At 36.6% G+C, this 13139-nt stretch overlaps 1 protein-coding gene across 3 annotated transcripts in view; it reads right to left on the bottom strand.

The window, feature by feature from the left end:
* MIPOL1 (mirror-image polydactyly 1) overlaps positions 1-13139 on the bottom strand; it is a 188123-nt gene that overhangs the window by 111853 nt on the left and 63131 nt on the right. For all 3 annotated transcript variants that reach the window (XM_077180462.1, XM_054635670.2, XM_077180461.1), the window contains 3 exons: positions 10960-11089; positions 7147-7180; positions 6717-6887 (listed from right to left, as the gene is read on the bottom strand). In XM_077180462.1, coding sequence (XP_077036577.1) covers positions 6717-6887; positions 7147-7180; positions 10960-11089 — 335 coding nt within the window. The remainder of the gene's footprint in view (positions 1-6716; positions 6888-7146; positions 7181-10959; positions 11090-13139) is intronic.

The raw sequence follows: 13139 nt of genomic DNA, 5'->3' as shown, positions 1-13139 counted from the left end.
GGAGTTTCTAGGTACTGAAGAGAGGACGAATGTTCAACTGGAAATTCATTAAAGTTTACAATTAAAGATATCAAGCTTGATCATGCCCTCAAATGTATTTTCTGAATTCTGCACAACACACTGTTTGCAGAGGAACAACAGGTGATTTAACAATGCAAACAATGATGTGTCTCCAGGCATCATTCAGTCAAAACCTTATGGCAGCAAAAAGAAGAAATGCAGTATCAATTAAAATTTTGCTTCTAAAGCTCAAAAAGAAAAACCATAATCCCTCTCTTCAAGGAAACACTTCATTAGCATTTACATATTTACTCACACTTAGCATTCATGGACTAAATACAAAAGTTCAGTAAAACAGCTCCTCAGGGTAATTTCCTTCAGATTCTCCTCTCCCTCCATTAATGACCTACCATCTGACCTGCACTTCAAGCTGCAAGAAGTATTAACTCAAAAAATACAGGACCTCATGCAACCAAAGACTGAAGTCTAAACTAAGGAATAAATTGCAAAATACTTGTTTTCACTAATGAAATTCCAACTCCAGTGAAACCAAAGAGTTTCATGCTCTATTAACAGATACCTGCCTACAGAGAAATCACAACCTCTGCTACTTCAGCATGAGAGACAAACTGACACAAGACAGTTTAGGGACACTACAAACACAGATTTGAAGTGTCCCTAAACCTTCTCCTACTATCCTGTTTGAACATCTCAGCAGATTTCTTAATGCCTTGAAAACTGTGAATTACATACCCTGATCAAATTAAACAGAGCACTATGGCAAAAGATTAAATAGGCGTTATTTTTGGGTGGACATTCTACACAAATCAGAGAACCCATGCAAGAAATCAAGTTTGGCCAGTTTCTTCTCTAGTTAGGTCTCCAGTGAACTAAAGTTCCTACCTCAGAGGCAAAAAATACTTCATGATCTCCTAAATGTAGCCAAATATTTAATGGCATTTTCTCCTGGAAAATATTCATGCTAAAGCCAGCACAAATATACCCAAGGTAGAGAGTCAGAGCACACCTAATCATCTTGGAAAGTAAAGAATTATTATATATTTTTCAAACCAGATTTGTTTTTTGAAAAACTAAGTTGCCAAGCAGTGAAGAACCTGCCCTTTTCTGAGATGCAAAAGATTCCTGATGCTCTTCAGCATCATTCATGATAGTTTTACTCCACGTGTCCCAGATACAGCAATCATGGCTTGATTTGTCGTTTGGGGAGATTCACTTGGTTTATTCTGAGAGGGAGCAAAGAAAACATGGATTTAACCATGTTCAGTATAACATGGACTTCCTAAAACATGAATTTAGTCAAACTTTTATTTAGGTACAGAGGAAATGAAATGCGACATTTTAAAGCACTGTTGCAGTGAAATGCAATCAGACTAAAACTAATATTGCTTATCAAAACCACCGCTCATATAACTTTTCCTTTTTGTGATTTCCCTTCAGGATCCCTTTTACTCAGCATTACCCCCAAAGAAGAGACATCTGTGAGCTTTACCTGAGGCCACTGATGTGAATCCCAATCAAACTGACAACTATTTAATCAACCCCTCTTTCTTCACTCCCCTAGTCACTGTGCAATTGTTAATGTTAAATCTCAAATTATTTTTCTTTTTTAATCTACTCCATATCTTACTCCATATCCCTTTCACTTTCTCTCAAGAATTGGACTAAATTCACAGGGCAAAAAGGGGTATTTTGCAGACAGGTGTCCTCTCTCTGTTCAGCCATCCTGCTGGCAAGGAATTTCCCCATGCCCATTCATCAGCTACCTCTCAGAGAAAAGGATGCAAATGAGAACAACATCAACTTGCTGTTGCCTTCCCAAAGGAAACTAGCCATTAGTGAACAAGCATGGTTCTTGGATCCTCAAAGTACAATAAACATTCCCTTTACTTTCACTTTCCTCCTGAAATAAGTTTATGACCAAAATCATCAGTATCCAACAGCAGCTGCCTGGTTCATAAACAACTATGGATACTGCATCCTACCTCTTTTTTTCCTGTTCCCAAATACGTGTGGCAAATGGAAAAGTAGGGTAAGCACCTTGAGAGAGTAGGTAGGGGGATACTGTCAGATATGCTCCTGCCAGCCAAGAACTTGATTAGCATTCTTAATCAAGAAGTGCCAAAGGGTACCAAAACACAGAGTATAAAACCAGACCTCTAATTAAAAGTACAAAAAACCCATCCCACACCGTGGTTTGGTTTGCAAAGGGATCACCTCTCTCCCAAGAGTCATGAGGCATTGTAACCTGTCACCTGAGTATTCCTCTATTAAGGGTCCAAAATTTGTAAATTTTTTTTTTTCATTTATATTTCTTGTTTTTAGATTTTGTACAGCTCTTGGATTTACTACCTCACTAAGACCTGTTCACTCCAGTGCTGAGAATGCCTTAATGCTCTGTAAATCACAGGCAACAGAGTTCTTCCTTTTACACTACTTGGTGTAAAAGGAAGAAAATTACTTTAGCAGAACAAAAACAAAGAAAGAAAAGCTAGCAAGAAGCTGACTAGCTCTAAGACATTTATCAGTTATTAGTCATTAGTCGAAACTGATAGTGATGGGAAGTTAAGCACAGTGCATCTCGTCATTGTTTTCAATGATGATAAAGTGCTGCCTGCTGCCAAGCAGCGCCTCAAAATGGAGAAGGATTCTTTAACTTGCTTCAGATGAGCAACTGGGTGCCTGCCAATTTTTTACATGAACAGTCATAAGCATGTTCCTGCACAGCAGGATGTGGTCAAACTATTCAAAGCTGTAAAACCAGGTTTGCTTGCCAGTTACGCTATTGCTTCAAGATCAGTGTACTAGAGGTAATACTTTGCCAGCCATGAAACCACTGCTATTCCTTAACAGCAAATTATATATATCTTTAATATTTAAAACTCTGTATAGAAATGACTGTTACCAATTAAAAACCTCCCACATTTACAGAATTAGTTAGGACTGGAAACATATCAAACACACAATTTCCTAATATCTTAATGAGCTTTAAAAAATCACTTCCTTCAAGCTGTACCAATTAAAAGGTCCCCTTCCTTGTCTAAACCAGAAGAAAAGTAATTGTAATGGCTTACTTGAGTCTTCGGCTGCCAACCCTGTAATGATATTAACATTCCTGTCCACAAGGTGTGATGTGGCTGATAGATTGCTGAGACACTGTACTGCATTGCCTCCTGCTGGAAACCACTTCTTTAGAGTATTTTATGAGGATCACACAATGTGACTATGCCATATGGAATCTCTACTAAGTGTCTGTCACTCACTGGATTACTCAAGCAAGAGAGATTTCTCAAGAAAGGTAAAACTGCATTATGATCAACTGGACAAACAACTTTTTTCCTTGAATGAGTTACGACAAAACTGAATGTTACAGACAAGAAAATGATGTTTTATTTCTTTCAGAGGATCAGTCATAAAACACACTGTAGATCCTCAGTATCACACAATATCTGTTCACTAACAAACATATCTTAGCAAATACAACCAAACTGTTGAGTTTGTTTTTTTAAGGGGGTTGATACAGAAGATGGATGTCAATGTTTAGCCATGCTTTAGTTGTTTGTTTATTATTCACTTGAAAATACATACTAAAAGTAGTATCAAATATTTGAGTTTATACCATTTCATTTGTTTTCACACATACAAAAAGTAGTTTGCATATTTGCTCAGCAATCTAGTGAAAGATCTGAGATTACATACACTTGCACAGCTCAATACAGAGAGAGAAGTGCCTCAATCTGCTTCCTAGTAAGAAGCAATGCTCACGCTGGAAAACTCAAAAAATACACAGAGGTTCTTGGATGTTACAGCTAGAAAAAACATTTTTATGGCCTTTCTAAGACATGGATAGTGCTCTTCATTTTTTGAAGAATAAAAATCATGTAAAATCTAAACAGAAGAATCACAACAAGCTAATCATTGAGTATGCTGCAATTGCAGTCCAACTAAATGCAGCTCAGTAGTATAGCTACCAAAAAAAGCATGATGAAACTCAATTTAGATGACTAGGTGGAAGTAATCTGTATTTACCTGGTCATAGGAAATGCATAGTTTAAAGAATGTCCATTCTCTATAAATGTACTTTATTCCCCACTTGAAATCAAAGCAATGTGTTTAAGCTGTGAAAGTTTGCACATAATTGTTTCTTACTCAGAAAAATCAGAAATCCCATGAGTTAACCCCCAAAGCTAGACACTACATAGGCTTGCTGTGCTCAATTGCCAAATGCCAGGCTATCATGAAGGAAATTACAGCAAAAAGCAATAGATGCAGCTTCACTAAACACAGTCAGCTCAGACTCTTGTTATTGTGTAGGCAGCTGTCTATCATATGGAACCAGCTCTGGTGGTCACTCAAATGACATTGCTGTCTCCAGCACCATACAACAGCAACCAGGAACAAAGCAACACCATGTCTCATGAAACATTCCACCTCCATTGCCCAGTGACCCCTGAACTTTACAAATCCATTTTCCAGAGGTCAGACATAGCATGCCAATGGTTTACTCTATTTCTGCTTCTTCTCAATCTGCTCTCAATTCCTCCCTTCATATTTGATATCATTTCCACAAAAAGAAACAGATTTTAACTTGCAGTGTTATGAATGCCTGAGGCAACCCCAGATCCAACTTCCAATAATTTGCATTTGTTATGCTAAGCATATACATCCCCTGAATTATATCTAGTCCCTTTGTGGTCTAATGTAGAATCCCTCTCCTATTGTTCTTGCTGTTAGCACTGTAATAACTACTGCTATTGCAATGTTAACAAAAGACTACTAATAATTCAAGTATGGTAAGAATTCCCAAGGAATCATCAAGTGAGAAACACAGGTTGAAAAGGTAGCTTCAATTCCAAGGACCTATTTTCTAGATTCAACAGTAACAGCTGTAAAAGCATCACATATTTGAAAACACATGATGAACAGTTTTATTAACAATTCATTTAAAACAACAATGGTGCTATAAATGGCCAGTGGTAACATACTACTACAGCTTAATACCAAATATTTACATCTTCATTTTGTGAGGATTTATTAATCTATTAATTTGTTTTTTCAGCTGCAGTATCTAGTTAACATTACCTGTGCTTTTTGCTGATATGGCTAAAGATGGCTTTGCTAGTGCTGACACCTGAGCCATTACAATCCAAAATTATTATCATTATTAATTTTCAAGCTGATTACTTGGAAAATTTTACTCCTTAAACTGGCAGCTTAAAATCAATTAAATTAAAATGTGTATTAAAATGCCTGACAATGAAATTCTTCTGACATTGATAGAAGTTTCATGGTCCAAGTATGCCTGAAAGAACCAAAGAACCAAAACTGAAATAATGAAAACAAAAATATCAAGATCAGCAAAAGAGATCCTTCTCTTCCTTCCTGTTACAAGATGTTCACTTTTTGAATACCCTGTGCAAGAAGAAAGAACATAAACTTTTGGAAGGGTTTTTGGATGATTCCCAGTAGCTGTGCTGGGAAACATCCCAGCAATATTATTATAAAAAGAAAAAAATAGACTCAGAAAGTAAAATAACACCAATAATACATTAAGATTTTTTGCAATACATACTCTTGACAGACACAAAAAATATTCTAAGCACCAGGCAGATGGGGCTTTCAAGGTTAAAGTAGGAGAGAATGTAAAAAATGAGTGAAAAAGCATGAAAATTACAGTGTTTGTAAAGGGGGAACTTTTATCAGAGGACTTCTCAATAGAACATAAATTCAATTAACATTATTGATATAATTAAAGATCACAAACCTGACTTTAAATTAGTTACATGTGGGCCAACTTTGGTTACTTACATTAAAAATCAAAATTTCCAATATTGGAAGAGTCAGATTAAATTTGTTGCCTGGCATAAGGGCTTCATCCAGTTTAAGATCTTTTCTCAGGAGATATATTCCCTACTTGGTCTGCTCCTCCTTACAACTCTTTCCTATTGAGTTAAAAATCCATTAAAAAATGGTCGGTAAAAAAACTAAACTCAAACCAAAGAAATGACAGAAAAAGTCTTCCATGAGATGAAAAATGCAAGGAAACTCTCTTTATGATGAAGAGAATGAAGACAATTACTGTTGTGTCAAAATAGGAAATTGCAGGCAATGAGTGATCTGAGCAGAAAAAAGAACCCACGTTCTTTCAAGTCATGTAGTAGATGGGTAAGACTCTGAGAGTCAAGGACCACATGCTGATTTTTATCTCCTGCATTCGAAGCAACAAAGGGAGGAATTGCTGGCATTGTTGCATGTGATACTGTTACCTTCCTTTAATGTATATTTTTGCTACTTACAAACCTTTATAAATTCTTCTGTCCCAGTTAACTGTCATCCAATGCATTTTACCAATACAGCACACTTCAAAACTAAGCCCTAAATAGCTTAGATTGGTCAACTCACTGAAAACCATTTTGTTTTAGAAAGAAGACAGAGAGTAATGAAGTGCAAAAAATGCAAACGTAACTTTTCTCAGGAAACACAGTGATGCCATTTTAATGGACACTACTACCATGAAGAAAAAGTTGATTAGTAATCAGACATTTACTACAAGGGCTCTCCTTTGAGATTTTCAAGAGAGAAAAGTAAACAAAATAGTTTTCTTCCCCAAAAGTAAACCAACCCCTGCCCCCATCCAAGAAAAAAAAAACAAATAAAGAAATTTTCTACTGAGTGATAATATACTTGTAGAGACTTACTTGAGATAAAGCAGCATCCCGTTGCTCTATTACTGCATTCATTTCCTCAGCTATTATTTTCTTTTTACGTTCTTTGGTCCTGTGTATTCGGTTCAGAATTATAGCTCCATTCTTCAGTATATCTATCCCTGTGTCTGCATTGTTTATTCTGTTCAGTAATTCCTGTAATGTCTACCAACAGCATTATATGTTAGTCAGACATGAAGTTTTAATATATTTTATTTAATATAGGGTTTTAATTAATAGGCACATGTGAATTGTAAATTGACTGAGTGAAGTTATTGAATTTTCATATTGCAGCAAAGATGTACATTATTAGTGTGTCAATTCTTCTTTTTCCCACATCTTAGTTCTTGAAACCCACTCAATTGAACTTAAGCCTCTAAGATATAAGACTGACATCAAGAAATCTCCTCAGAGAATGGCTTACCATGTCATTTTCTTCAGGGTTAATATTTTCTAGCCTAGAAAAAAGGGACACAGAAAGCCTGATCAGTAGCATTTCCTTAGTGCAGCAAAATGAGTTCGCTTTTTAAATCTTTAGAACCTCAAGTAATTTCATTCTACTAGTCTTTAGAGTCAACCATGACACTGAACATATTAAAGTGCCACCTGCTCGACTCCATCTTTCAATAATGCTCCATATCTTCAGCACTGACTTCAGACTGTTAAGTTATTAATGTTTACTGCTATATATGACTACAAGGATCAATTGTTCATATGTGCTTAGATGAAAAAAGTTCCCCAGTGATAGAAATGACTGATGCTTTTATTTTATTTATTTCTGGGCTTACAACTTTTACATGCTGGCGTTTTTTTTTTTTTGTTTTTATTGCACCCCAAATGAAACAGAACATGGCTTTGTTGACAGGTTTTTTTTTTTCATTTTTAAGGAATTCTTTTTCTACCTCTTTCTTTCAAAATGAGGGAAAAATCCCAAACCAGTTGAAGTAACTTTAAAAATATTTTGATTTTATATCTTGCATAAAATAGGAAGCTAAGCCAATTCTCTGCAAGGCCCCTATTTAATTCTGGAACAAACCTGCCTGCACTTTCCTCCCTTTCTATTTCAACAGAACATATATTGACCTGTCAAATACAAAGATGATACGAGGAATTTAGTCATACAGCATTGAATACTGGCTGTGTAAAAGTAGTAAGTGATAGTACAAAAATCTAATAAATGGGATAGTACACATTTTATTTTATCTAAGGTTAGTTAAATGGACAAAGATCTCTCTTCCGGAAAAATGAGCATATTAAAGTTACCTTACCACTCCACTGCTACTTACTTAATGGTGACTTCTACTAAAAGTAGCCTATGATATTTTCAGACAGATATAGTACCATTAAACATCTTCTACACAGCAACACTTCAGCAGTGCTGTGACAGGCACTGCTCCAAAGCCATGATTTTAGCTAAAACACATTATAGAACACTTGACAGCATGCTACCACATTTTCCATTAGTTTTTGCAGATAACAGTACGTAAGGCATAGTAAATCAACCCGTATAAAAATTTTTAAATTAAAAAGAAATATTTCAGAATATACTATCAGTGTATATTTCAGAATATACTATCACTGTTATATTTATATGGCAATCACAAGCAGGAACTACTCCAAGATATTCAGTCAGCATCAGAACTAAACAAAGTAAAGTAAAAGCTAAGCTTTGCTGTGTTTGACTTTATTAATAAAGTAACACAAACAATAAAATAACAAACATAATAGTATTAATTATTATATTATTATAATAAATTCTCAGAGCTCGATCCTTGGTCCAGCTTTAAGGTCCTACTTTAAGATCCTGTTTAAGACCCTGCTTTAGGTTTTTACATTGTTCTAAGTACCACTTCATGTGGGACTTAAAAATGGATCTCCAGCTAGTTTGTATTCACAATGAAAAGAACAGTATTTGTCAAAGTAAATTGGCAGGACTGACCCAGCTTCTCCAGAGGACTTCTACACTGCTAAAAGTGTGGGTCAACAAAACCACCCAGCCAACCAACAGGCTGGGTAAGCAAGATACCTTAGGGAGAAATGGGAGTGGAAAAAAGAACATGAACTTCTGCCATAAGCATACCTTCAGCATATAACTGTCACAAGGGATCTATCTGTAGGTATACAAACATCTCCTTAGGTGACAATATGTTTTAAAAAGTAGCATCCAGAGCTGTGTATTTGTCCTGCTAAGTCTCCCTGTGCTGTGCATAGACAATGAATGAAAACATTATGATTTTAAACAGCAGTAATCAAGGATTCCTCCTCTCCCACTTCTAAACATATTCTGATAACATAACCCCTAGAGCCAACAGGGCTGAAAGAATTTTAGTTGTTACAGTTAAATAATGACAATAGAACTGCTCCAGCTGCTAATTTAAAGAAAGAATTAAAGCACTTGATAAAGGTTGGCAGGCTGTTCAATATTGTACTCTTGTAAAGTTCTCTGATTGGAGTAAGTCCAAAGCAGATGGGAAGAGTGACTTGTGCTCTAAAACTTGATGAGTGTGGCACAAGTAGCCAATGTCCTTTATAAAACCCCCAAATCTCTATGTGCTCCACATCTCAGACAGGGAACTTGACCTTTTGAACAACCACCATAAGGAAGGAAGAAACTATTAAGGGTGGTAGTTAGAAAAGAAAGCTGATATTCTCCACAGGGAAATCTCTTAAACCAGTTCTGAGACTGTGAATGGCATCAGGGTATCAGACCTCTCTATAGAGCATGGGAAAGAACACCCAAGTGGATGACAGCTAGTACAACTGCTGTTCTCTAAATGATAGCAATAAAATGTAATAGCTTGGCTTCAAACTATCAGTCAAGGGAGTTACTGATTCTCCTGGAAACAAGTACTTCTTTGGCATTACCAGTGTTTCCAGCACCTTCTGCAATGACACCTTTTTGAGGAAGGTACTGTGCATGTTCTCTGAGAAATGTAGTTTCCTCTCTTTTCTCATACTTTTGCTTAGAACTAAGTCAGTTTTCAAGACAAGTGAAGGTGTTTTGAGGGATTCATGTATGTCAAGAACAGCCACTCATGTGTCTATGGATTCCACTGCAGAGAAAGCAGCAATATGCCAGAAACCCGAGCCATTGACCAAGTTTGTTGACCAGAATAATTAATTTTCTGCATTACTTGAGAGCTTTAAGATCAAAGATCTTGAGTTTATGCTAACTGTTTATATACAGGATTATGTGATGTTTGAAGCCATACAAAACTTTCTTTACTCTTGGAACATACAAGACTACTCTATTAACTTGTAAATTCTACAGAGTAATGGTGGACAAACTATGTTCAGATTATTGAAATTAATTTAGATAATATTGTCTGGCCTGAACTATAACAATACCCAAAAGAAGATGACTGGTTCTCTGCCTGAAAGAGGAGTGTTCTTAGTAGAATCAATTAATTAAAACATCATTGCCTGTCATTTAGTAAACTAATAACTGCACCTTTTCAGTCTCCTGCCATGGAAAGCTTGTTTCTTTGTATTTCTCCTGGCAGAAAAGTAAGAGAAATTTCTCAGCCACTCTAGTCTTTGTGGGACTAACAAATATGATCACCAAGATCATCACAAATCAGATGGCCAAGGATTGTATGGAGAAGCAAACTGTAGCTTCAAAGCTGCCTATATCCCAAGGGAGAAAGAAACCACTCTTTATAATTTTCCCCTGACTTAGTTCTGTTTAACATACGATTGCCTATTTCTGTTGAGTTAAAATGGCATACATAAAAATCTATGAACTATTAATTGTACCCTTACTACCTTACAAACTGCTCCTACACTAAAGATAGGGAAAAAACCCATATATTTTTACTGTGTCACCCATATAATTAGTAGAAATTTTGCTGAAGGAAATGCCTGGTGGGCTTAAAGGCTTGATTGATTTCCTATATGTTGCATCTTTTGACTGACATTCTGGTACTCTGTGTCAAAAGATCCTTATAAAATGTCACATTCATCTTATTTCTCCCTCAATAAATCAATACTGAAGCTTTTGATTATATTTTTAATTTTTGTGATCAAAATTATTCACCTTCTCTCAGTCTCCAGAGAAAAACAGGGTTTTATAAAACAGCAAACAAATGAACCAATAACACAGTAAGACTAGCCCTAGTTTATTTTATTGCACGGATAATAATGTGCTAAGTTTTCCTATAACCACTGTTGAGCAGCTTATGACTGTCACAGAGTGACACAACAGCCTTTTTACATGGTGCAGGAAATGTATACTTACTCTTTGAGAGACTCTTCTAAATGCTGGACTCGCAGAAATGCTTCATCTCTCTCTTCATTGGCTAACCTAAGCCTTGCCATGACAGCCTCATCACGTTCCCGTTGAGCAGAATAAACTTCTTCCACCAGAGCTGCAAAAGTGTGTTCAACAAACAAGTTTGACAGGGAAAAGCACTATTAGATGCACTTATGTTGGCCTTTGCCACCCCCTCCTAAAATCAACACTTCTCCAATGACCTTGGATTATTCTGCATAAAGTCTATATTGCTTCTTAGACACCACACTAAATTGCTGCTAATTGTTACACTCAATACTTTAAGGTATTAAATAAAGCTATGTGTTTTCAAATTCACCCCTATAAAATCTAACAGGGAAAGAAAGTGATTTGCTGGGCATTCTGAATACTTCCTTAATGGAAAAATAATTTTAAAGCTCAGAATCATATAAGACACTAGCAAGTTTCTTCTAGGACACAGAGTTAAAAGTAATCATACATTAAAACTATTACCATCAGACCGCTTCCTATCAAGGTGGCACAGTGATATTAAAAATTCTAATATTTTTATAGTCTGTCTCTGGTATCACAAGAGTGGCACAGCTGGCATCTCTCCTTCTCTGCCAAGCCTTTACTTTATTGTGTAATATACTGTTATATTATCTGTTACAGCATACATGGACCTTGGAGCATTAGGTACCAATAAACTAAGATTTACTGTCTATCCTTAGGAGCAAACTAACACCTTCAAGTCATTCCTCATCCTGAGCTTACATTTTCTCCCTGCCTCTCCCCTGTCAATATGTCTAACACCATCTCTGGCACACTGCCAGAATCCTTACCCCGACCCTGCCTCCACTAAAATCTTTATTCATACTTTCATCATTTCCCTCTGCAATACTGCAAATCTCTCCTCACAGTCATCATAAAACCATGCATTCAAAATGTCTAGGGACTTTCAGGATGCTGTATGACTGCTGTCAGTCCAAGACAGAGTTCTATATTCTCTCTCACTGGAACCTCAAAATCTCAACTGAGATCTGTGGGTTCCTGAATTCTCCATTCTCCTTGGCCCTTCTAGTCTGTCAAACTGGGGCATAGCCATAGTCTCCTAACATATTTTTTTCAAATTTTGATGTTTCTTTCTCAAGAATTTTCTCTATTAAGGCATTGCTGCTGGGCTTCCTTACTCCCTTCAGAACTATCTGCTCCTCCCTCAACCACTGCTTAAGTCATTACGATCTCAAAGAAAGTCTTCCTCCCTCTTTACTTCCTCCTTTTTACTAAAAGTCTAGAGCTTTTGTCCCTCCATTCTTACCTAAATTGAGATCAACTTTTTTGCCTTTATTTGTTATTTTACTCTTACTTCACCTCTGTACATATTGCACAAAAAACTTCATAGTGGAATACATAATGAAACATGATATTTGTCCTCACAGAATGAAACAACAGAAACACAGTAGCACATTTTTGTAGCAACTATATTACTGGCACAAAATACATTTTATCAGTACCAAGAAAAAAGGAATCTTCTTGTCCTCAAGCTGGGGAGAAGACTGTCACTGAGGAGTAAGGAAGCATTTTTTGCAGGCCTAGCAAAATGTTGCAGGCTAACAGCCCATTACACAAAATCAGACAGGGAAAGGCTAAATGTTAATTGTGAAAGTCCAGTCCTTCCCCTCACAAAAAGTTTGCAGAGGAGCCACAAGCCTAGTCATCAGGTCAGAGCTATAACAGTTGTGTCCCAACAACACCACCAAAAGAAATTCAGCACTGGAAGCACAGATTTTGAAATGCATGCAAAAATTAACAAACACTGATTAAATTCTCTTTAATCCAGAAGAATAGTGTTTTTTTTTCCTTGAAGATCTATTTCCCCTGTTTGCAACAAGAAAACGTTGCTTGATGTGGAATGGAAAAACTAAGGACTAAGGCAGCTGTAACACTGCGTTTGCACTGGCTGGTATCCAGCAATAAGTTTGCAGCACTTGCAGAGAATGCATCTGATATCTGCAAAGGCAGGTGGCTCAGCAAGGACAAGAAAAAACCATAGGAGGTAACCTAGACTGTGCATTTCAGCTCACCAGACTTCCACTTCAGTTGCTGAGATCTGTGATGGCAGGGAAACTAGTGCCAGAGCAATGACTGCCTGGGTAAACTACAGTGCAACTGCTATGTCCTGACTG

This window comes from Agelaius phoeniceus, chromosome 6 (genome assembly GCF_051311805.1).
Source record: "Agelaius phoeniceus isolate bAgePho1 chromosome 6, bAgePho1.hap1, whole genome shotgun sequence".
Lineage (NCBI taxonomy): Eukaryota > Metazoa > Chordata > Aves > Passeriformes > Icteridae > Agelaius > Agelaius phoeniceus.
This window is presented reverse-complemented; position numbering and strand designations above follow the sequence as displayed.